General features: G+C 39.5%; 1 protein-coding gene across 1 annotated transcript in view; it reads right to left on the bottom strand.

Moving 5' to 3' along the window:
- DENND1B (DENN domain containing 1B) overlaps positions 1-22,190 on the bottom strand; it is a gene marked incomplete at its 5' end in the record, with an annotated part of 194,116 nt that overhangs the window by 30,688 nt on the left and 141,238 nt on the right. Inside the window, 3 exons of the mRNA XM_006036702.3 lie at positions 654-694; positions 7,210-7,300; positions 16,980-17,081. Coding sequence (XP_006036764.1) covers positions 654-694; positions 7,210-7,300; positions 16,980-17,081 — 234 coding nt within the window. The remainder of the gene's footprint in view (positions 1-653; positions 695-7,209; positions 7,301-16,979; positions 17,082-22,190) is intronic.

The raw sequence follows: 22,190 nt of genomic DNA, 5'->3' as shown, positions 1-22,190 counted from the left end.
CATGCACTGTAATCATTTTACATGTAGTAAAGAAACTATTCCCAGTTTCTAATGCATCTAAATATGCATTTTGTGCAGGTTTTTAAAAATTATTTTTATCAGATCAAAGTAACTATGCCTAATTTAATCAAACCAAAGTTTTGGTCATTTAAATACTATATTATACTGACCCTGAATAGTGACAATTTTGTGCAACAAAAGGTTTCCTTTTAAACTATGTACCCCCACCCCCAAAACGTCCACTCATATTAACCAAACTGCTGTTCTCTAGAAGTGATAAAATTCCTTTCAAAACCTACTGACACACCTAACTCACAGTTATGGAATGCAACAATAGACTACAGTAATGTCCTTGACTAGACACAAAAGAAAAACATTCTGTGCTTCTGAAATCTTGACATTTATTTTTTGGATTTTTTTTCCTATTTTTTAACTCAGTAAAATTTTGCTATACCCAAAGACACTAATTTATGACAAACTATATATGGATAAAATAGCTTCTTTATTTCCACTGCATGAACAAAAGGTAGAGAAAAAAATGAGAGGAAAGGAGTAATTGATCATATAAAGTCTGATCCTTTAGAAGTCTTACATTCAAAACATTGAATTTTTCCAAAAAGAAACTAGACAAATAAGGATAAAGCTTTTTATACCTTTACTGTATACACCCACTGCTGATAGGATCTTGAATTTCCTGCAATGAAAATGGAAAATAAAATAAGGTGAGAAGCATTTAAAATAGTTAGGGTATCACTAGCCTCCCCACAACACACACTGCATAACATCATTTTTAGAGGATGACATGTTTATTTGTTTCTATCCCACTGGTAAAGAACGTAAGTTTATATACATAAAAAAATAAAAATGGGACTTCTTTTATTGTCCATTTGCCTCAAACAGTGCTTCCTTTTCATTGTACTTCATACTTTTCTCCAAAGACAGCTGCTAACTCTGACTTATGTATAAAGAAATATTAAAACCATAATCATATAACTCTCAGCAATTCAGACTGATCAAAGGTCTAAAACGAAAAGGAAAGAAAATCATACATGTCTGAAAGAAGGAATAGGTATGGTACCTAGAATACTTTTTGCACTGAATATAATGATTGCTGTCTTTTTTCCCAGAAATGGATTTGCTTCCTTATCCTTCTGGGAAAATTTGTAAGGGAAAAAATAATTTGGCTGATGATACTATCATGCGAATGAAAAGAAGATTGGAGGTATGAATAAAGACTATTGCATCATTTCCTATATCTGATGCATGGAAACTCACTGAAAATAAAAGTGTAAATGGCAGAATCTTTCTTTCATATATGAAGAGTTGCAATAATTGTAAAAGGCCAGGAAAGGAGTAATGACCAACACAGACAGAATCACTGGGTGCTATTGCCATATCTATTGAATCAAAGACCACCCTAAGTTTAAGACGAGCCCCTGCAATTATTAAATTGTATAAATGACACAGACATAGACATAGACATAGACATAAGGGGCTGGAAGGGACCTCATGAGATCATCAAGTCCAGCCCTCCTGCCATAGGTAGGAAGTCTGTGGGGATCAAATGATCAAGCAAGATAAACATCCAAATGCCTTTTGAATGAGTCCAAAGTAGGTGCTTTCACCACCTCTGGGGGAAGTCTGTTCCAGACCCTGGACACTAGGACTGTGAAGTTTTTCCTTACATTCATTTTCCATATAAACAGAAAAATTATAAATCTGTTATCATTTTCCATGTATAGAACCTAGTTATTGGAGGGTTGTCTTTAATTCATCCCTTCCGCCTCTGGAGGGGGAAAGGCAGTAGGGGTGAGGGACAGGTGGTATGAGGAGGTCAAGCAGCTTGCTCCCTGCTTGTGCCTGCCTCCTTGTCACTTTTGCTCTCTGTCTGTCCCTCCACAGCCTTGTGTCCCTCCTTCTTCCCTGCCTCTGTTTCTTGCTTCCCTCCAAGCCTCTGCTTCCCTCCTCCACCTCAGTCTCTATTCCCCCAGTTCTCGCCCAGCAACTGCTCTCCATCTCCCCCTCCATGCCTCTACTCTCCCCCCCTCCCCCAGCCTCTGCTCTTGCCTCCCTTCCAGGCTTTGCTCAGTGCCGGCAGGCTCCATCCCTGTTCTAGCCTGGGGCATGGAGCATGTACCCAGCCCAGCCCCTATAGCAGCTGCGTGGGCTGCCTGCCAGTGCTGTGGGGCCAGACTGGGGCTGTGCTCAGTGCCCCAAGCTGCAGCATGCACAGAGCCTGCCAGCATGGAGCAAAGGTAAAGGGGGTAGGAGAGGGCAGGTGGGGTAGCAGAGGCTGCATGGGGGTGGGGAGATGGGGAGAAGAGGCTGCAGGGAAGAGATAGCAGGGTGCAGAGGTGTTGGAGGGGCATGTAGGCAGCAGCTGAAAGTATGGCCCTGACCCCAGGTAGGGGAGGGAGCCTGAGCTACAGCAGCCACCTGTCCCCCTGAAGCACCCTCAAATGCAATTCTAAGACAAGGGGCATTCCTTCCCACTATATTAAATGGGGGTGGGGGGGACACCCTTGTCTTAGAATCAAGTAAATATGGCGCTGCCCAAAAAGGACAGGTTTTTGCTACTGAGACATCAAATTTAGAAGATATTTCACCTGAATATGCAAGACTGATGGTTGTTTGGTTTGAGTTTAAGAGCAGAATGACCACTTGAGTTTACTGACACTTGTGAATTATAGTCTCCTGGCACATGTTTGTTTAAGGGTGCTGTGGGATCCAATCCCTGATCCCAACAATCATACCATGCATATATGACAGGAGGCACAAGTCTGGTATCAGGGGTCAGATCCCAACTGCACCCTTTCTACATACCATGCTCATGATCCTGAGCTCCTTCTGAATCACCAAGTTGAAAGCCGAGGGCTTGCAAGTCAGCTGACTGTCAGTCCTGGACACTTGGTCAGTGTGTCTGGGATTGCCAGTCCCAGAAATGCCACAAATTCAATTTAAGGCATCATACACAACAGCCATAAAAATGTCCTATGTAGAACACTATTTGTAGAATATTTTTATGGCTGGTTTGCCATTTTATGGCACTTTAAAGTGAGTGTATGTGTAGAATTCTTGTTATTTATGCCATGATTAACACATTGTAGCATAAACGTAATGTGTAGAGGGGGTCACAGTCTTAGTTACCATGAATGAAAGCTTCCACCCAAGGTATCTGAGCTCACAAGAATGAAGTTCAAGCAAGGAACTTATCAATTTTGCAGGGAACATACTGATATAACTTGACAATACAGGCTTTTTAAAAAATGCCTCTCAGGCTCTGCGTAATCAGTCTAATAACTAGAGCCAGGATGGAATTCTGGTATGTTAGATTGGCTAGTGAAAAGCCAAAACACCAACAACCCTCACTCATAGAAGTCATCTGAGGACTAATTAGACAATTGTAAAATGTAATCCAACAATATCTGAGTGAGACAAGTGATGGGATTTAGCTGTTTGGACTTGTACCAGGCAGCAGAAAGCTTTGATTTAAAACCCGCATGCCACTTCACTAAATTACTTGCAAGCACTTCTGAGATAGCCAAGTTCCCAGGAATGGTGCTATGAGTGAAAGGGATGCCAAGTTGGGAAAGAGATTTTAATGGATTTAGCTATGATCATATATCTTGAGCAGAAGTGCCATAACCAATAACCTACACAGCAATGACAGAATATTTCTCCCTCAAGTTTGACTCATCACACCTGATTTACTCACAGACATAGTATATACAAACAAATTATTTCCTCACAATATGTTAAAATGTTACCACAGCTAATACAATAATGTAACAAACTAGACACACTTTAAATAAATGCATTTTGTTAATGTAGCATTTTATTGTTCAGACTTGTAGTAGTCATACCTATACAATCATTTAAGGTCCGATGTAAAGCCCACTGAAACAAAAAACCAACATTTGCTCCTGTTCCTGGAGGAATTCAGATACTTGTACTGTATTTTCAGGGTCCCTACTAATAGTGGTTTCCCAGAAACTAGAGAAGATAAGGCTAATAAATTATTTTCAATTTTTCAGTCCAATATTTTGCTGGAGAGGCTTAAATATGAGAGATCCTTCCAAAGTTTTGTCATTTTCTACTCAATGAGTGAATCAAAAGACCCAAGAAACAATCAGATACATATTCAGCCAAGAAGATAGAAAAGCAAACACCAATTTTACTTGTGCCATATTTGAACTACAGAAATGTATACTGGAAAATGCTGAATCCTGATAATAAAGCTAACATTCCCAACAAAGATTCAAAGCATTTTATTTCTTCACTATCAGTAACACCAAAATTGTCAACCTATATTTTTCAAAATACCTGAAAAATGCAAATATTTATAGATAGCTTTCATTAAATTCTGCAATAAATCCATGTGATGAAAAAATACTCTACAGGTGAAAAAAATATATTTGCAACAGTTATTACCAAATCACATGCCAATAAAAAACAAACAAAATGAGATAATAAGTGCCAAGGCACAACTGTGTGTTGTTACAGAAGGAGAGGCAATTCTGAGTTCAATTTCTAACCAAAGCCATTTTTTTTCTCTTTTTCTTTTTACCCATTGATATAGAAGAGTAATTTGCTGGGAATTCCACGAATTTAGTTTTGCAGTTCTCAGCAGCCAGACATGACATGGAGCCAAGAAGTTTAACTGAAGCAGCGCAAGAAGTGTGAATTGTACACTAGCACCACAAGAAAGGTTGCTACTAGTTTCTAACAACTTTTCAATATTGACCAAATTAAAGCAAAGATTTTTGGTGGTATAACTCATTTCATATGTTCTGGCCTTAGGCCAAAAGGGAAAATAAAAAGAGAGGACTAAAGGAAGAAGCAAATGGGACAAATTATTAGCAATCTTAGTATCCTAAAATTTAGCACTACCCTTGGAAGGGGAGTATTGAAAAAGTGATCTTAATATTGCTCCAAGCCTGCTAGCACTCTACCTTCTCCCCTGCTTACTTTCACTTGATATTTACTCTCAAAAACTGATTTTAAAAGTTTTAGAGCAGGTGGAGAATCAAATTGCCCCATCACCTTACACAACAATTAGTGCTGTTTTTCGCTCACATAGCATACCTAGAAAAGCATAGACAAAGATACTAATTGATTCTGCCCTTCCAGCAGACCTACCCAACTGTGCAAGAAAAGAGCTAAAGACTGAGCCACAATAATCTGAGAACTATAATTATCAATGTTATATTGATAATTTTTAAAGATAATGCAAACAGAAGCCATGTAAAAAAGGTGAAAACTTATTAAATGCTATTTTGATGCAGTAGGCATCACTTTTTTCACCGTAAAAATATACATTTTTATGCGCTTTATTTTTAAAAAATATATTATTTGAATTAAGATTGGCTAAATGAAAGTTTTGCTCTAAAATTTGAAGTAAATTATTTGCATAATTTAATTATGTTTGCCAACATATGATTTAACATATACAAACAACACAAATGATATGGAAAAAGATCCTTAAAGAGCCTTTCTTTTGAATCAATAGCATGAAATTCTTTTCACTATTCTTCATGATGTGCTCACTTGTCCTTTCAACAATGCATAGCTCAGTCTGACTTTTTGTGACTTTTCAGAAACATGGACTCCACCCAATTTTGTAAAACCTTGAGCCAATGGTAAAGTTGATGGGACTTAACTATGAAAAGGATCATAGTTCTACCCCATTAGTGTCATAAAATGTCACCCTCAATTACATACTTCCTGCTAGCCCTGCACCTCATAATGATAATGAGACAGCAGTTATGTAAAAATTGAATATATGCCCTAAGCAATTTGTCCACAACCTGGCAATATACAGCTTGTCTGACTTGAAAAGTAAGGACACAATACAATCTAACACAAAACTGCTATTGAAGCTGATCATTCCCTCATGAGCATAGCCAGGTAAGACATGTGGTTGACAAAGCATATCAGTGTAGAGCCAGGAAACTAACTTTATCCAAGTTCTAATGCAGTTTCACTGCAGTCTCTTGACCTCTTAACTGCAGGAGACAATGTAACTGTAGGTATTGACATTACCCATCTGAATGGACATGTCTGCTATATAACTATTTATAAAACAGTCTGAGTAGGCTACCCTAAAGGAAGGAGGAAAATGTCTAAACCTTGGTATGACTCCATCCTCCATGGCTGAACTTCCATCCTCTTATTCATATCACAGTAAAATTAACTACAGGCCAGATTTAAATGCAAGAGTGGAGGAGGATGGGGGTGGAATGAAGGGAGAAAAAGTAATTTTGTAGCTAGGTATTAACACAAACAAGAGTCGAGAGCAAAAAGATAACAATGCACAATACAGTATCAGTTATGGAAAGCTTACAACTCTGGAAAATGTTGTCATCCAGAAAAAGTTCTTCATGGGCCAGATCTATGAGCTTTAATGTAGCTTATAATAGAATACTGAAACAGCTGCTTAAGTGACTTGGTGAATTTGATTTGAGCGACACATTTCATATTTATACAGAAAGCAGTGACTCCACTCTGTAAAATTATTTTTGTAACCAATACAACTGACAATAAGAAATTGGTGTCATATAACTACAAATTATAAAACAATTATGTTGGACATGTTTTGGATATACCTTACACATTCTTAAAAGTGTTGACTGCATGGCTAGTAGAAGCAAAATGACGTAAAAGTTTATTTAATCATGAAGTCATCTAATATAACTGAACATATACACACAGGGAACTGAACAGTTGTTTAGGAGTAAGGTAAATTTTACATTGTCGCATTTCAGCGTATTTTGCATGCAACAGCCATATTTCTTCCAAGATTTCTTGCTATTACTTAGGTATAGGACAGATGTAACATGAGGCACATGGAATAAAATTAGACAAAGTTTCAAAATAATTAATAATTATTAACAGATAAGACAATAGAAAGCAAAATCTTGTAAATATTAATAATTACTAATATAATGTTTTATCACGACTTTGTAAGAATTGTTTATTAATCTATTTACCTTCCTTAAATACACTGTTTAGCTAAACAACTAGTTACCCATCTGATTAGTGATATAAAGGGACTGAAGCGGTACTAAAAATGAAAAAACCCATTTAATCAGTTATAATAGTTAAGCCGTTAGGCAAAAGTTACATTAATCAATGTCAAGAGGATGTCATCTTCAATTGTTCCAATGGGAGATAAAAAGATACATAAAAATGCTTTAAATAATTCTGTACCTCCAGAAAAGCCTCCTGAAGTGATCTCGTCCTCAAAAGCATCAGAGAATCCCCTTCCTCCATTTAATTTTGATAGTCGGCCATCAATAAACTGGAATGTTAAAAAAAAAAAAAAAAAAAGGTGAGTCAAAACTAAGTTGATCCTTCTTTAAGGTTCAGAATGCTAAGTGAAAGTATATTCATCGTACATAAGTTAGAGAGAATATAATGTATCCAAAGAACACTATAATACTTTTAGGGGGTTTGTGAAATAGTGGATATGATAGTAGTAGCAGAAATAGTATCGCTGACACAACCAGTTCAATGCCACTAGTATTTTTCTTCTGATTTTCTACTGTGTACATGAAAGAGAGAAAATTTAAGCCTGTGGTATGTATGTGATACCCAAGATTATTTCCTGAATGAAATTCTGAATCTCATAATCTTATTTTGAAAGGATCTTTAAATTACTTTCAAACACATTCTTTTTTTATTGTTGATGCTAGGAAAGCATGCTAGTTTATTCCATTAAAAACCCTTCAGTGCAGGTTTAAAATGATTGTCACTGGTAAGTCATTTCAAGTTGCATTTGTGGTGTGATGAACTTGTCCCATCTCATGTCCTTGATGTCTTCTGGGTAAGCATTGTTGACTCAATATTTTGTCAAAATTTGGAGAATTTCCAATCAGTTCTAGTCAAATAAAGGCATAACTTGGTTACCTAATACTCATGCAAGTGTCTGATGCATATGTTCTGGCTAAGAACTGAGACTCTACCAGGATAGAAGCACTATGAAACAAGACTAAACAGAAGAGACCTTGGAACAAAGCTATTGCAATTGAGAGAGCAGAAATTTGTGGCTGCTGGCTACACAGATTTGTGGGAACAGCAATATTTGGGCTGGAAGAATGTTTTGTTTAAAGGTACAGGAACTTCATGCTCTGAGTGCTCAAATAAAACCAGTGTGTGATACAGGTCCATATTTTAAGCTGGGCCTCTATTAGCCTCCATCTGTTTGTGTGAACATGCTTGCCAATGCAGCCATGTTTTTCAGGTCCAAACAGATACCTGCACGTAAATGTGTGTGTGTGTGTACACACACACACACACACACACACACACACACACACACACCTCTTGACTTTGCCTCTAAAGTTTGTAGAACTATAAAAAAATAAAGTGATGTGGCCAGCCACATATTCAACACCCCCTGGCTGGACCCCAGCAAAGACATATTCTCCAACCAGAGGACAATAGGGGGCTGCTCTATAGCTCCCCTGACCTACAGGGGAACCCTATCATTGAGCTGGACAGGTCCACTGACAGGCTTGTGAGCCTAGCTCCTGGGCAGCCTGAAAGTTGGCTGGAGCCTATCCTGGGAACTCAGGACACAGTGGCCTCCAAGCCTCCCTGACAGCTCGCTCCTGGGCAGACCAGAGCACAGTGGGATTGTCGGGGTCTCTTTACCTGGCCAGAAGTTAAATTTGTCCTGGCATTACAAACAACTTGCTGTTTAAAGTGATCTGTCACAGATCTGCCATTTTTGTAGCAGATCAGCAATTTTTATCCTGGGACAAATTCTTTTAGCATCTGGTATGTTATCATTTGTTGCAAGGAATCGGCATATATCCCACAACAAATGTAAGGTCTGGAGAAGGCCCAAGGGTTAACATTTTCACGCACAAAGATAGTTTCAGTTAATGGGTTTAGAATTACACGATTTGTATAAATACATTGTGCATAAGAAGGCTGAAAATGAGACCAAATATATCAAAATAGAAAGAAAAATGAAAGTAAAATAAACAATAATAGAATATCACCTCCCAGAAATGATAACATTCTTCTAAAGATTGAATTTGCTTTAAAGGATTAAGACTAGCACATTTTTATAAATCTGGCATTTCTAGAATGCTTTCAAGAAGTAATCCATCTATTCTAGCTTGAGTGGGCTACATCTAGGCTCTGCAAAGATAAACTGAGAAAGCATTTTAGTGATTATACATTTCAATTTCAAGCAAGTTACTAGTTATTCACTTTTACTATAATAGTACCTAGGAGCTAATAGAATTAATTATTTGGCTAAATGTCATACATTATCACAGATTATCCAAACAGTACTGTGAGTGACAATCTGATGCTTGTCAATGAATAGACTGATGACATGAAACAAACTCCAGTCTTAGAGAACAAAAAATTCCAGCAGCAATAATAAAAGAGAACATGCTGTCGAAGATAATCATTCCCTGTTGTTTCTTGGCTACATTCTGTTTTACTTTTTCATTTTGACTCCAATTCGGCTCTTTTCCAAATCGGTTTGGTTCATGGTCAGACCGCTATGGGATCGCTGGATTATTTCACAGTAAGAGAGATAAGTGCATTTTTAGCTACCACAGTGGAGAAACAGCCTTTGAACTGTAAGACATTATCTTTTTGGGGAAAGTTATGAATTCATTCCATGCCACAAACCAACATATGATTTATAGACATACTCATCATTTGGTAAATTGTATCAACAGAAAACTGAGAGGTTTACTTCGAACCGTCAGTGCAAGGATTAGTCTAATAAGACATTTAATATAAATACTGCCAGATATAACTGTTAAGAAAAAAAATGGAGAATCTACTTGAAAGAAGATAGTTACCTATTTCTGAGTACTAAAAAGGGAGAGTAAGGTAGTTCTTTTAAAAGTACTACATAGTAGAAATGGTAGGTAATGTTAACATCACACATTTACATATGGTGATCCTTTTTGTCCATAGTCTTCAAAGATAAAAAATCTGGTCTTCTTATTTAGGTAGCAGAAGCTCCTACTTTTGGATGCAGAGGGTACATCCAGACAAACCCACATACATGTGCACCAGAGCATGTGTGCAGGCACGTTCCCCAGGGACAACTAGCAGTGGCACAAATATGTGCCATATTCCTGCTTGTGGAGATGCACCCAGAGAGTCTATTTTTGGTGATCACTGCTAGAAAAAAAAAATAATTCCAAGACCACTCCTATAGTTGGTTCTTAGTTTTTCAGTAGAAGACATACAAAACTTGCACAGTTAAATAATTTTGTTATACGAGAATATAGATGAAGTTCCCTGCAGAGTATTGTGTGGCACCCCTTGCAGGAAATGGCCAATGACCTATGAATGATCCAATCAATTCTGCTGGTTGTGCAGGAGACAAAAATCCTAAAAGTCAATTAAAAGTAAATTTCTGGTGAGCGGGGAGGGTGCGAGTAGGACAGAGGGAACATAATCAAAGTTCACACAATGAGTTGGTTTGATGAGTGAAACTCTCATGCAATTATGTCATTAAAGCAGCAGAAGCAGGCCACAGCTGTAAAGTAGGGAGCTAGGTGCATCAATACAGCTTTATAAAACAGTGACTGGAGCTTCTGGGATGGGTGAAGCATGCAGAGTTACTCTTACACACTGGTCTGGAGCACCAGACTCTTTTGACATATGCATATGTTGTACACGCTGGTCTCCTCTTTCTTTGCCAGACTTACAGGTAGCTCCCTTGGATGCTCCAGGAAGATTTGGGAGATGTTTCCCCTGGCATGACAAGTAGATATATGTGTACTACTCCTTGTGCACTCAGACTGATTTCTAGGTAGACACAGCAACATGCACTGTTTTCTGTTGCACAGCTCTTCTGCATGGGTTAAAGCTGCTGAGCAGTGTGCTTTCTTCTTCTGAACAATTCACCAATAGAAAAAACTGTTGTAATCCTGATGGGGTTTTGTTGCACCAGGAAAGGAAAATACACACCAAAGTACTGAAATAATAAACACGCATGCAATAAAATGCATCAGAATGATGAAGAAAAGGTCCCATAGCGTAGGCAATTTACCAAAACGGCTAATGTCAGGGGAAAGAATGAAAAGGACATAATCAGTGGCTAGGCAGAAGGCATTAAATCCCAGTCACATCCCAGATCAGAGTCAAGAAGCAACCGACAGAATTATTTGGACTACAGCATTTAAACCTCAGAGACACCTGATCCGTCTGTCCTCTTCTCTGCTATTGCTGTCTTCCTAGAGTCAAAATTCTGAAAAAGCTGAGGGAGTCTCACATAACTGAGCTAACATCCAAGATGGAGAAAGCTGGTGGACTACACTTTTAGAGAATGCAAGTTACAGAAATGTAAACCATACACTGCAATAAAACTAATTCAAAATACAGGGAAGCATTAGCTATTCAGTTACAAATGGGCTGTATGACAGAAGCAAGAAAATTTATGAATAAAATTATAGTAACAATTATGCCCATGAAATAAGTATAGAACAGTAAACACAATGACTTGGCTCTCATCTACATTAAATCCCTTGACTGTTGGAGAAAGTGCAACATGCCACTTACCTATTAAACCTCAAATTATTTCATTTTAAATAATTTGCAATATTTTTTAATATCTTTTTTACATATTTTTCCTTTTAATGCCACATCTATTCTTATTTTCTAGTCAACTGTTTGGTCTCAATGCTAGGGAAAATATCATAATATAGGATATAGTAGAAATTATGTTTGGTAAACTGTATATACCTTTGTGAATCTTCAGGCTTGTACAGATATTTCCTAAGAATGGATGTTGATATTTTTATCCAAAATACAATTCAATAAATAATGTTTAATGTTCTAAACAAATAGCTAATTTTCAGTCTTCTAACATCAGGTTTAACAAAAGTATTGCAATGTCCTCTGAATTAAAAAAACAGGTTGCTTAGGACTGGAAAAAAATCAGCATCTAGCTATCAAACATTAAAATGCCAGTCCCCAGGCTGAAAAAAGCAGTAGAGACAAAAGGAATAACACAACTATTAAATCTAAGATAATACATGCTCTTCAGCCTGAAGGTAAAATTGTCATACCTGAATTATTTATTAAAAATAAGGACCTGTTCCCAGGTACAAAGCCTCATTTAATGAAATAAAATCCCTTTTAAGAATTGAACAATAAAGCTAGCTTGGTTTAAAAATTGAAAAGTCTTTAATGGGTCTAGGGAAAAGCTAAAAGTCCAGTCAGCAAACGTGCTATAAAGAAGAGCATCAAGCGCTTTTAGGGCTTGAAGTTTATTATATAGAGAGTTCTTTCAGTTTAAAAATAATGCCAAGTCAATGGAGAAATAATGGCCACATTTTGCACTGCAAAAAGATTCTATAAAATGGCTACACTGAGGTCCCATTGATTTCCATTATACAGGCATTGGTCTTCTAGAGATACTATGAAGAAAACAACATGAAAAAAATTAAAGCATCTTTAAACGTCAGTTCAATTTGATCTGGGACCAGAAACACTGATACCAATGAATCATAACTGTGCGTTCACAGTACAGAATCACTTCAGGGCAAAGTTAAGGTTGTTAATAGGGCCTGCACTGTAGTGGGAGTTGAAAGAGCCATTTAATGGTGCTTGATTTAGCTTCTCTCCAGGGACAATACACTACACTGAAGCAATGGAGCCACTAAGAAGTACCATTGACTTTGGTGGCAGGGCATGGATTTCTGTTGGACAAAAGCCGCCTTGTCTTTTCCAACTGATTAAGTAAAGATCACATTCCACAACTGGTTCAATTCCCTGGTGGCATGATCACCTTCATGTATGCCCACTTCCAGAATCTTCTAGAAACTGCCAATGACGGTAGCAGATATAGAGCCTGCATGTAATTTACGTAAAGAAATGCATTAAAAAACCAGGCACCCCAACCTGGTTGTCTAGGCTGTATTTACATATTATTTTTTGCTATTAAAGATGCTCATTATCAGGAAACAAACACACTCAACTTAGCTTTTAAAACACAAACAACCTTGATAGCAGCCCAGTTGTCATGGGGGAACTGATGGAGAAGAGGCAGCTTGGGTTGTGGATTAGAGAAGTACGAGGAACCACAAAATATCAAAGTTAAAGGAAAGGCCCTGTGTTTATTATTAAAAACAGCACCAATATACTAACCTGAGGATACAGTTCTATCATAATTCAAATATTTCAGCATATGTAAGATATCTATTAATACCTCTGGGGGCTGAAGGTTTTTAATGCTAGTTTTAAAAGCCAAATAACTATGTTCAAATGTTGTATAACTTGTTCTCTGACTGGTCTTGTTCTAGATATTTAATAATGTGTAAAATATCTCTGTAATGCTGGATATAAATGTACCCATTTTTAATACAGAATTAAAAGATCCTACATCCAGTAATTTTTCCTTATTTATTATGGCAATACAACTGCAAAGAAGCCAACATATTAGTTAAGCATGAACTGCCATATCTGAACCCACTGGAGTCAGCCTTAAGCACACCAGGATTTTTTTAGAAGTTTTCTCACCCCGCCCTTAGGAAGTTTTCCTGTTTCTTTTCTCAGTGTTTTGTCGAACACCACAACTACATTAGGAAATGGAAAGGAGGGTGAAGAAAAAGAGCAGGAGATCGTGTCATGGAAAGAAGCATTTAACAAATTTAGTTGAAGCTAGTCACATTGTGGGAAGACTACAATTAAAGTTATTGTTGCTCTGTGCAGCTCCTCCTTAAAACAGCAATTCAGGCTCATCCAGGCTCAATACAGTATAACCTAACGAATATGGATATCAAAAATCTGGAATTCTTGAAAATACGGCACTTAAAAAAAAAAATGCTATTGCAGGATATGGAAGTGGAAAATTGCACGTGGCAGTGGCCACTACCTCCACCACCCTGCATTGCTGCTCCACGTCTGGCTGCTGTTCCGGGACTGGCCACAGACGGGGAAGCTTGCACGTGGCGGCTGTTGCCTCCATCCACCACTCCATTCCACTCCGTGTGCAGCCACCGCTCCGGGACCAGCTGCTGCTTCCTTCCACCTCCTCCTCCCCACAACTGGGTTGCTGCTCTGGTTTCAAAAATCCAGAATTTTCAAATTTCAGCAGGTGCTTGGTACTGAGCATGCTGGATTTATGAGGTTATACTGTATTGAGAAGGAGTGAAAGAGAGTAAACAAAAGCTCCAAGGTGCCTTACATGTTGGGCAGGGGAAGTCAGGAGAAGAAAAGCAGCCGGCAGCAACAGACAGGGAAAGTGAAAGCAAGCAACACTTAACAGCATGGAGGGCCGGTGGGGCTGCAGCTGGAGACCGGAAGGGAAGAGAAGCAATCACCACACTTCCAGAGCAACATCTCACTCTGGATTGGAGAAGGGAGGCTGCTCAGAGGTATTTCTGGCCCCAGAGAAGGGCAGAGCGGGGTCGATTCCCTGCAAGCCGCAGAGAGAGGAGCGGCTGAGCAACCCGGCAGGCAAGTGTTGCAAAACCTGCCGAGAAACATTGGGTATGGATCTTGAGAAGGAGGCAGGCGGAGGCCTGCACACTCAAGGCTTCTGATAATCCCTGGAGCAGAGTGACAGCTGAGGATCCGGGGGAGAGGCCACAAGAATTGCTGTTTTCAGGTTAGAGCCTTGTTGCACATAGGAGAGATTGGGACTGTGAATGCTCACAAGTAAGCCAGGGCAGGATTGTGAAAATCAGTGACTGGATTAACTGCGCTTTTTTGTTGTGATTTGGACATGACAGCCTGACCCCAAGTGAAGGGGATATGGACTGAGTCTGACAGAGAGACTGAGAGCAGTCGGGTTTTGCTTTTCTCTTTTTTTTAGATATTTGAGTGCAGGCCAAGGCCAGCCCTGGAAGGGTGCATGCCTAACTAAAGCTGACGGTCACCCTGGTGGCTGAGGGCGGAACAATTGACCAACAGGCAGCATTAAGATCTGGCTGCAGAGAACTATGAGTGCCATCTGGAGAGGCTAGGGTGGGGTAAAAGGGAGGTTTGGAGCCCCACAGAAGAAAACAGGGATTGAGACTGGGTAGGATCACCTTGGGCATTGCCTCCTAGCAATATAACATCACCAAAGTCATGGCAGGCGAGAAACATAAGACCAACTTCCTGGCAGACCAGATGATCCGAAGCCAAGGTTCACCCTGTCACTGCCTGTAGGAAAACAAGCTCAGGGCAGTGGCAGCAAGCCCTACAACACCTATAGTCATCACGTGTATATATATAAGGTGACCATATCTCCAGGTTTAGCCGAGACAGTCCTGGATTTGAGGTTGGTCTCAGCTGACTGCTGAGATTTATAATGGGCACCCCGAAAACATAGGGGTGAGAAGGCACAGTCTGGCCAGGAGTGCTTTGCAAGCAGGCAGGCAGGCACCACGCCACCCTGCCCTGCCTCCAGTGACTTGTGAGAGCATAAGATGGAGGGGCAGTGTCCCAGATGTCCTCAATTTCCTTATGGTCAACCTAAATATATAGATTCTCCGGTTTCTATTTGATAACTCTTGAAGCCAGGAAGGTACTTAGCTGGATGAAGTCTTGACTTTATAAACTTCTCTGTTTATGTGGTTGGTGAATTCTGTCAAAGCTATAAATAGAGTTAAAATCCAATCTATAAATCAAATGAAATCTCCATCTGATAGAGTGTTAGATGCTTAGGTCTTTTGCCAATAAATCAGTACTGAAGAGATCCCTGAAGCTGAGAGCTCCTTGCTTTTTTCTCTTCAGAAGAGTTGTTGACTTGTTCTGGAGAGAGATGCATCTGATTGTGATGGAGACACAACAGCACTGGCACAGTTCTTGGTTCACTCAAACAATACTCTTGGGTTAGAGGTGATATCTTTTATTAGACCAACAAAATAGTAGCAAAAAAATTCCTTTCTTAGCAACCTTTTTGATCCAAACACCCTTCTTCAGGCTGAGGAGAATGCAAAGATTGTAAGAGTTCTCCCAGGTAGAAAAGAAACTTCATTCTGCACAGGGGATATCGAGGGTGGGAGTTTTTTCCCCATGGTTATTTAGAGTCCTTTTGTGAGAGAGTTGATCTCTGATAAGCTGAGTGGGCATGCTTCATCCCTGGAGGTGTCCAGTTTTAGTCAGGGAGGTAAAAAAATTCCTGTTTCTTGGTTAGCAGTGAAGTTTACATTTCCAAATGACTAAAACATGGTATCTTCCATGTTTCAGGGATATATGCTGTAACCAAATGTCTCTATATTTCTTATACAGACATGGCTGCAACATATACCCCTTTGTACACTCAGTGGAGTTAAACATTTGTTATTCCCATTCTTTTTTACATTTCCAACTGATCTTCTTGAGTGCTTTCAAATACTGATGCCCCCTCAACATGTACAGGTAAAGGCGTTATTGGATTTAATGTGTGATCCATACAATTGCACCTTCTGCCATGCCACATGTGGCACATGGCAGGAGGCATGATTGTGGGATCATGCATTAGATCCAAATCACGCCTTCTTGCCAGCATAGGGATAACCCAATCCTGTGCTCCCTCTGCACTGGCAAGAAGCAAGTTCCCAGCTATAGGGACCAGGCACAGCCGAAATTGAGAGACCATCAGGTGCAGGACTCTCAGTTCAGCTAGGTGTGCAGTACAGCTGGCACCAAGCACCGTGTGGGTCCAGGGGTTTCATACATCCCTGAGTATTGCTCTCTAAAACCAAGGGGTTTGACACTGGGCAGAATGAATTCCTGCGGCTGGGAGCCTTGTCAGCTGATTGGACTCCCAGGCACAGAAGAGACCCTGCTACACATAAAAATTAAAGCTTAATAGCAACCAGCTATAAAAGTTAGTACACATTTTTTTAGGTCTAACTGTATGGCTCATTGGAGCTTTTTATTGCTTCATTGCTACTTCGCATGTGTTGTGGTCTTAATGTAACTGCGCAATTAATCAGTTAATTGTATGATACCTGTAACATGTAGAAGGGGCCTGATAGATGCAGAGAGGAGAGCACATATGCCATCTTATCATATCCTACCTGTTTAAAAAGTTGAAGATTCACTGCAGTTTCCAGGAACTGCTTAACAGCACTGGAACGATGCTTCACAAAACTGTCCTCGCAGAAAGTGATAGGCTCTCCCTAAATTTAAACAAAATGAGTTAGAGGGTAACTCTTATGTATTGGCTCATTTAGAATTTCCCACTATCATTTTTTCTCCTTAAAAGCTAGTATATACAGTTACTTCCCTTTAAAACACATTTGTACTTCTGGAATCTCAAATAAAAGTAGGGAGATACAAGAAGAAAAGATACTGTAAAGACAAAAATGAGACTATCTTCATACATTTTGATTCTGAATTTGTTTACTTTATGCATCTCAAATACAATACAATATTGCTCTGATTTAATGGAAGACAAATCTAGAGTAGCAGTAACCAGACATTGTGAGCATATTGCAAAATGTCATGAATAATCACCAAAATATTTTTATATTTGTTGTGCTTACTATAACAACACTGATATGTACACAGTTAATCTGCTTAAACATAAAAGTGAAAGAATTACTATTTTCTTTCAATAATTTCATTATCTGTTTCACCTAAAAACTTCTGTTTTTTCTGAGCTTTATTATAACATAGTAGGAGGCCAGAGAAAATGTTAATGCAGCAAAATGTTTGGCTTATGAGGAAAATCTTAAAGATCTGTGTATGGCACTGAGAAACTATGGCAAAAGCATTTAGGGAAATAACCAGATAAATGCATACAGTATTTACTGGAAACTAGTCGCAGCTGACAGTTTAACCAGATTCAGAGAGGGATCAGACACATTTTTGGAGGAAAGGAAAATCAGTAGCTATTGAGCATGGGAGTTAGGGATATCTCCTCTGAATAAGAATTTTCTACCTTAAATGCTGGTGACTGCAAGTGAGAGAGGAACAATGGAAAAAGCGCCTGGTCCTACCCAATTCACTGTCCCTTTCAGCATCCACTCTTTGCCAGTATGTGACACAGGCCTGTTTGATGTGCCAAAAGATCAGGGGCTTAGGCCCATCACAGAAAACTGTAAGCCTCCCTTAATAAGGGAGGCCACTGGGGATATAACTACTGAGTTCAGGGGACAAATAAAGAGAAAACATGGAAGGGAATAAGACCACAGGTTAAAAACAAGGGATCCAGAGGGGGGCACTATGCAGACCACATCAGCCAGTCCCCACTGCCCCTCAGAATGAGTTGAAGGAGTCTGTGGATGATGACCTGTGAAACTCTGCCTTCTTCCTGGTCTGGTAGATGGCTACTTTGGGCACAGCCAGGAGGAAGTTGACCAGGATGTCCCAGGAATTGGTGGGGCCACGGATGGGGAGTGCATAACAGAAGATGTGTGGGGAGAGGTGCACTGAGAACCTCAGAAGATGGTCCTGGAGGAGGCAGAAAAGGGGCTGCAACTTGCCACACTCAACACAGGTATGTGCCAGAACCTCCCTCTGTTGAGAAAAGTGGCAGGTGTCACGATGTAAGCAGAATATCTGGTCCAATATAAAATATAAGAAGCCACATCTGAGCTAACTAGTAGAACATTTTACTACCACAGTATTTTACACATTGTGAAGTGTCAGGATTGGGTAAAAGACGCCTCAGGCACTGAGAAGGAAAAGGATTAAAGTCAACCAGCTTTCGGATCCTTACAATAATGAAAGAGAGGAACCTTTCAGACAAACTACTAGCCACTTTAAGACAAATTTATGCCCGTGATGACTCCCTCCTCCTGTTTCTAACCCTATTACCTCCAGCAACCTCAGGTGCTACTTTACATACGTTCTCCCATAATTCTAGTTTATGGTGCAGTTTAATGCCTCAGGATTATCAGAACATGTTTCCCCAGGTTGATTTATGTCAACATATTATTTTGTCCAAAAGTAGCCCTAACTCAGGGAGTTGTTATCCCTTACATAGTGAGCCCCACATATGTTGATCTGTGTTAGTGCTAGCTGGAGTTTGGAACAGTCACACATTCATGCCATCAGAAGCCTGGAGGACTGAAGGGTAAGAATTGCCCCCGCCTCTATTCCTGGCTTCCACCCCGCCCTGGGGTTCCCCCCCACCCCCACATCCTTTCCCATTCAGGTTATAACCCTTCAGCGTGGCAGTAGCGGCGCAGGCGGGTTAACCTTTCCCTGCCTGCTCCCTTGGATAGACAATGCAGGCAGGCACAAGTAAGTGTGGGGAGGGGGCAATAAGCAAGGATTTTGGGTGCTGGGGAGGGCAGTGGGGGCAGTGGATCTGATAGGGTTCAGTGGGGAAGGAGGGCAGGTGCGGTGTTTACACAAGGGCATAGGCTAGAGTGGCTACATCTTAGTGCAACACAAGCTGGGTAATGTGGATCAAAGATAATCCTGCCCTGGAGTGGCATACCTCTGAACTGCATAACGAGTGCTTAAAACTAATTTCAGGCGTTAATGTGTGGACAATCCTGGTGTTAAGAGCCCCCCAAATTACTGTGTAACAAGACCTTAGCTTCAAATGATCTTTATGTGTTATATTTATTTTACATGGTTAAAATGTTACCTAAAAAATAGTACACTGAAGCCACTGTCATGTCATTTTAATACCTTGTTTTGATATTACCAAGAACTTCCTCCTCAATTTTTCACTTGCATCTTGACTTTTCAAAAGACTAGAAACTCATCTCTCGAGTCCCAGGTCAATGAAATATGTGAAAATATGTGTAAGCCCAACCCTAAATCAGTAAAGCGCATGCTTATTGTTAAGTCTCGCTAAAATCCCTGGTGCTTAAATTCTCTGCTGTATCTTAGAACGTAGAGAACACAACACGCCTAAAAAGCTCATTAACCTTACCTAGGCACGTGCAGATGTTCAGTTTCTACCAGGCACTGAGAGCCACGCGCAGGGAGCAGCATCCCCCCTGCATGCTTCTCATTTTGGAGTCCCCAGTGTGAGAAGTGGCCAAGGGACTTTGCCTGACTACTCCAGCCCCCACCCCTGGTCTGGGAGGCTTGGCACAGCCCATTTTTTCCCTGGACAAGATCATCCCTTCTCAGGGAGACACAAGGAGCAAGGGAGAGGCGTATGGTTATAGACTGAATGTCTGTATTGTTCTCTCTCCCAAAATAATTCTTAGCAGTGGAAATTTTGCATTGCAAGGAATGAGCATTTGTACATGGCCTTAGACAGCATAAGCCTCCCCTCCTTTATGGGGAAGGTAAAATGCTTTTCATGGTCATTGTTATTTTGTTGGCATCAGCTTTCAAGACACAGAGACTAATATTAAAGTTACTTCAGCTAATCTGTACAGGCTGTAGCAAGTGTTGACTCTGAATGAACAACATACCAAATACCTTAAAAATACTATTGTACCTCAAATCCTTCAGTCTCTTTGTTCCACTTGTTACTGAACACCTTCCAATTGCCATATACCCTTCTGATGGCTGAGGGCTTCTCACAGAAGTCATCACAATTACTAAGATAGCTGAAGGGCTCATATTAAGATGTAAATGACTAATATTTTTGAAAAAAAGTCTTTTAATTAGTTCCTCTGTTAGTGCAACAGATTTCAAGTTGCATGCTTCAAGATCTACCTATTTAGATTGATTTTTCTTTGAGGAAATGGCCTATAAGAGTTTTATGCTTTTTTTTCCTGGCAGAGGTGTTGACATTGAGTCAGCTTTTAGTAAGTGCTTCTTTCTTCTTTTTAAAATAATTGCTCCTAGAAATTTTCAGAGAGACATATTTTGTAAATGAATAAGCAACGTATAAGAAAACAGAACACCTCCTATGATGTAACCCATGCATTAGGGAAAACACCACAGAATCTGAAATAAAGAAAATAATGATTTTCAAATACTGGGTTTTGAAAATATGACTAAGCCATGTCTCCTATGATGGAAAGTAACAGGAATGGGAAAATGGTGCAAAGAAACTTCCCCTTTCCAATACATTCCTTTACAAGAGTCTAGCTCCCAGCATAAGGGAATGCATATGGCATAGGAGGAATTAGGAGTATTACAAAGTTTTACAGAAACCAAGGGTGTTGTTCTCTCCAGCACCCATGAACACACAATATTTCTAGTTAGCACTACTTAGTAATGAATCTACATCCCCCCTTAACTGCCCAATTTTGATTTATAAGCAGCATAATGGTGCCATAAGATTTAGACTTTAACGCTGCTTGCAGAAGTGAAAAAAACTAAAACAGTGCTTTACTTTAAGTTTGGCATGCCCCTGTGCTGAGCACGGCGCATTGCGTTAGTTTGACCTGAGTCACCCAATGTCTATATAGATCACATGCTTCAGGGGGGCTTTTTGGCACTTTGATCTAATAGCTGATCGAATCAGCTTTTAGATAAAAGTGCCAAAAAGCCCCGCTGAAGCATGTGATCTTACCGATGCTGGGGAGCCAGGCTAAACTAATGCACTTCCTCTTCCAGTAAAGCGCTGTTGTTGTTTTTTCATGTCTGTCAGCAGCCCAAGGTACTACCCTTCTTTACCTTCTGCCTGACTTCAGACTAACACTGTTAACCACCTTCCTATTCTATATCTGTAATTTTATTTAAAATGGAATCAGATTACATTAAAAAGCAGGTCTTTAAGAATATATTATGGTGATATTATTCCCATCTATTTAAGCAGCCTTGCTTTAAAAGGTTCAGTAGTTTGAAAACCTCTACCCAACTCAAGGGATTTAATTTAGGAATTCTGCCAAAACCAGCATCTATTGCCCCACTGCATCTCCATCTAAAAATTTAACTTGTACTGCAGAGTTTTTCAAGCCCAAATGTCTCATATTTTATCTGTTCAGCTATTCTGATTAATACCAAATTGTTTTAGGGGTAACCCTGACATTCTTTACAAATGGTTTCATCATTGCAAACATAAAGGACTCAGAAGATTTTTATTGAAAATACTGGAGTGACTTACTAAATATAAATAAAAATAGCTCAGTAGGTTTTCTGAAACATATTTGTAATGTAGATTTGGTTTTAGATACAATTGAGTAAATTCAGTCCCTGAATTTTGGAGGGATGCTCCACTGATATTTAACCACTGCACAATCTAATAGCCCTTTAGTATTGATCTACAATGTACTTTCAAAGCAAGTTCGATCTAAACCCAGTAGGGATCCCATACTGAAAAGTAGACAGCTAATACCCAGACCAAACGATCTATGCCCAAACAAGATATCCTTTTAACAACAGTTGCTATAGAATTTTTTTCCCCTTTCATGGGTTGCTGC

This window comes from Alligator sinensis, unplaced genomic scaffold, assembly GCF_000455745.1.
Source record: "Alligator sinensis unplaced genomic scaffold, ASM45574v1 scaffold1621_1, whole genome shotgun sequence".
NCBI lineage: Eukaryota > Metazoa > Chordata > Crocodylia > Alligatoridae > Alligator > Alligator sinensis.
Note: the sequence above shows the minus strand (reverse complement) of the source record. Positions and strands in the feature narration are given on the sequence as shown.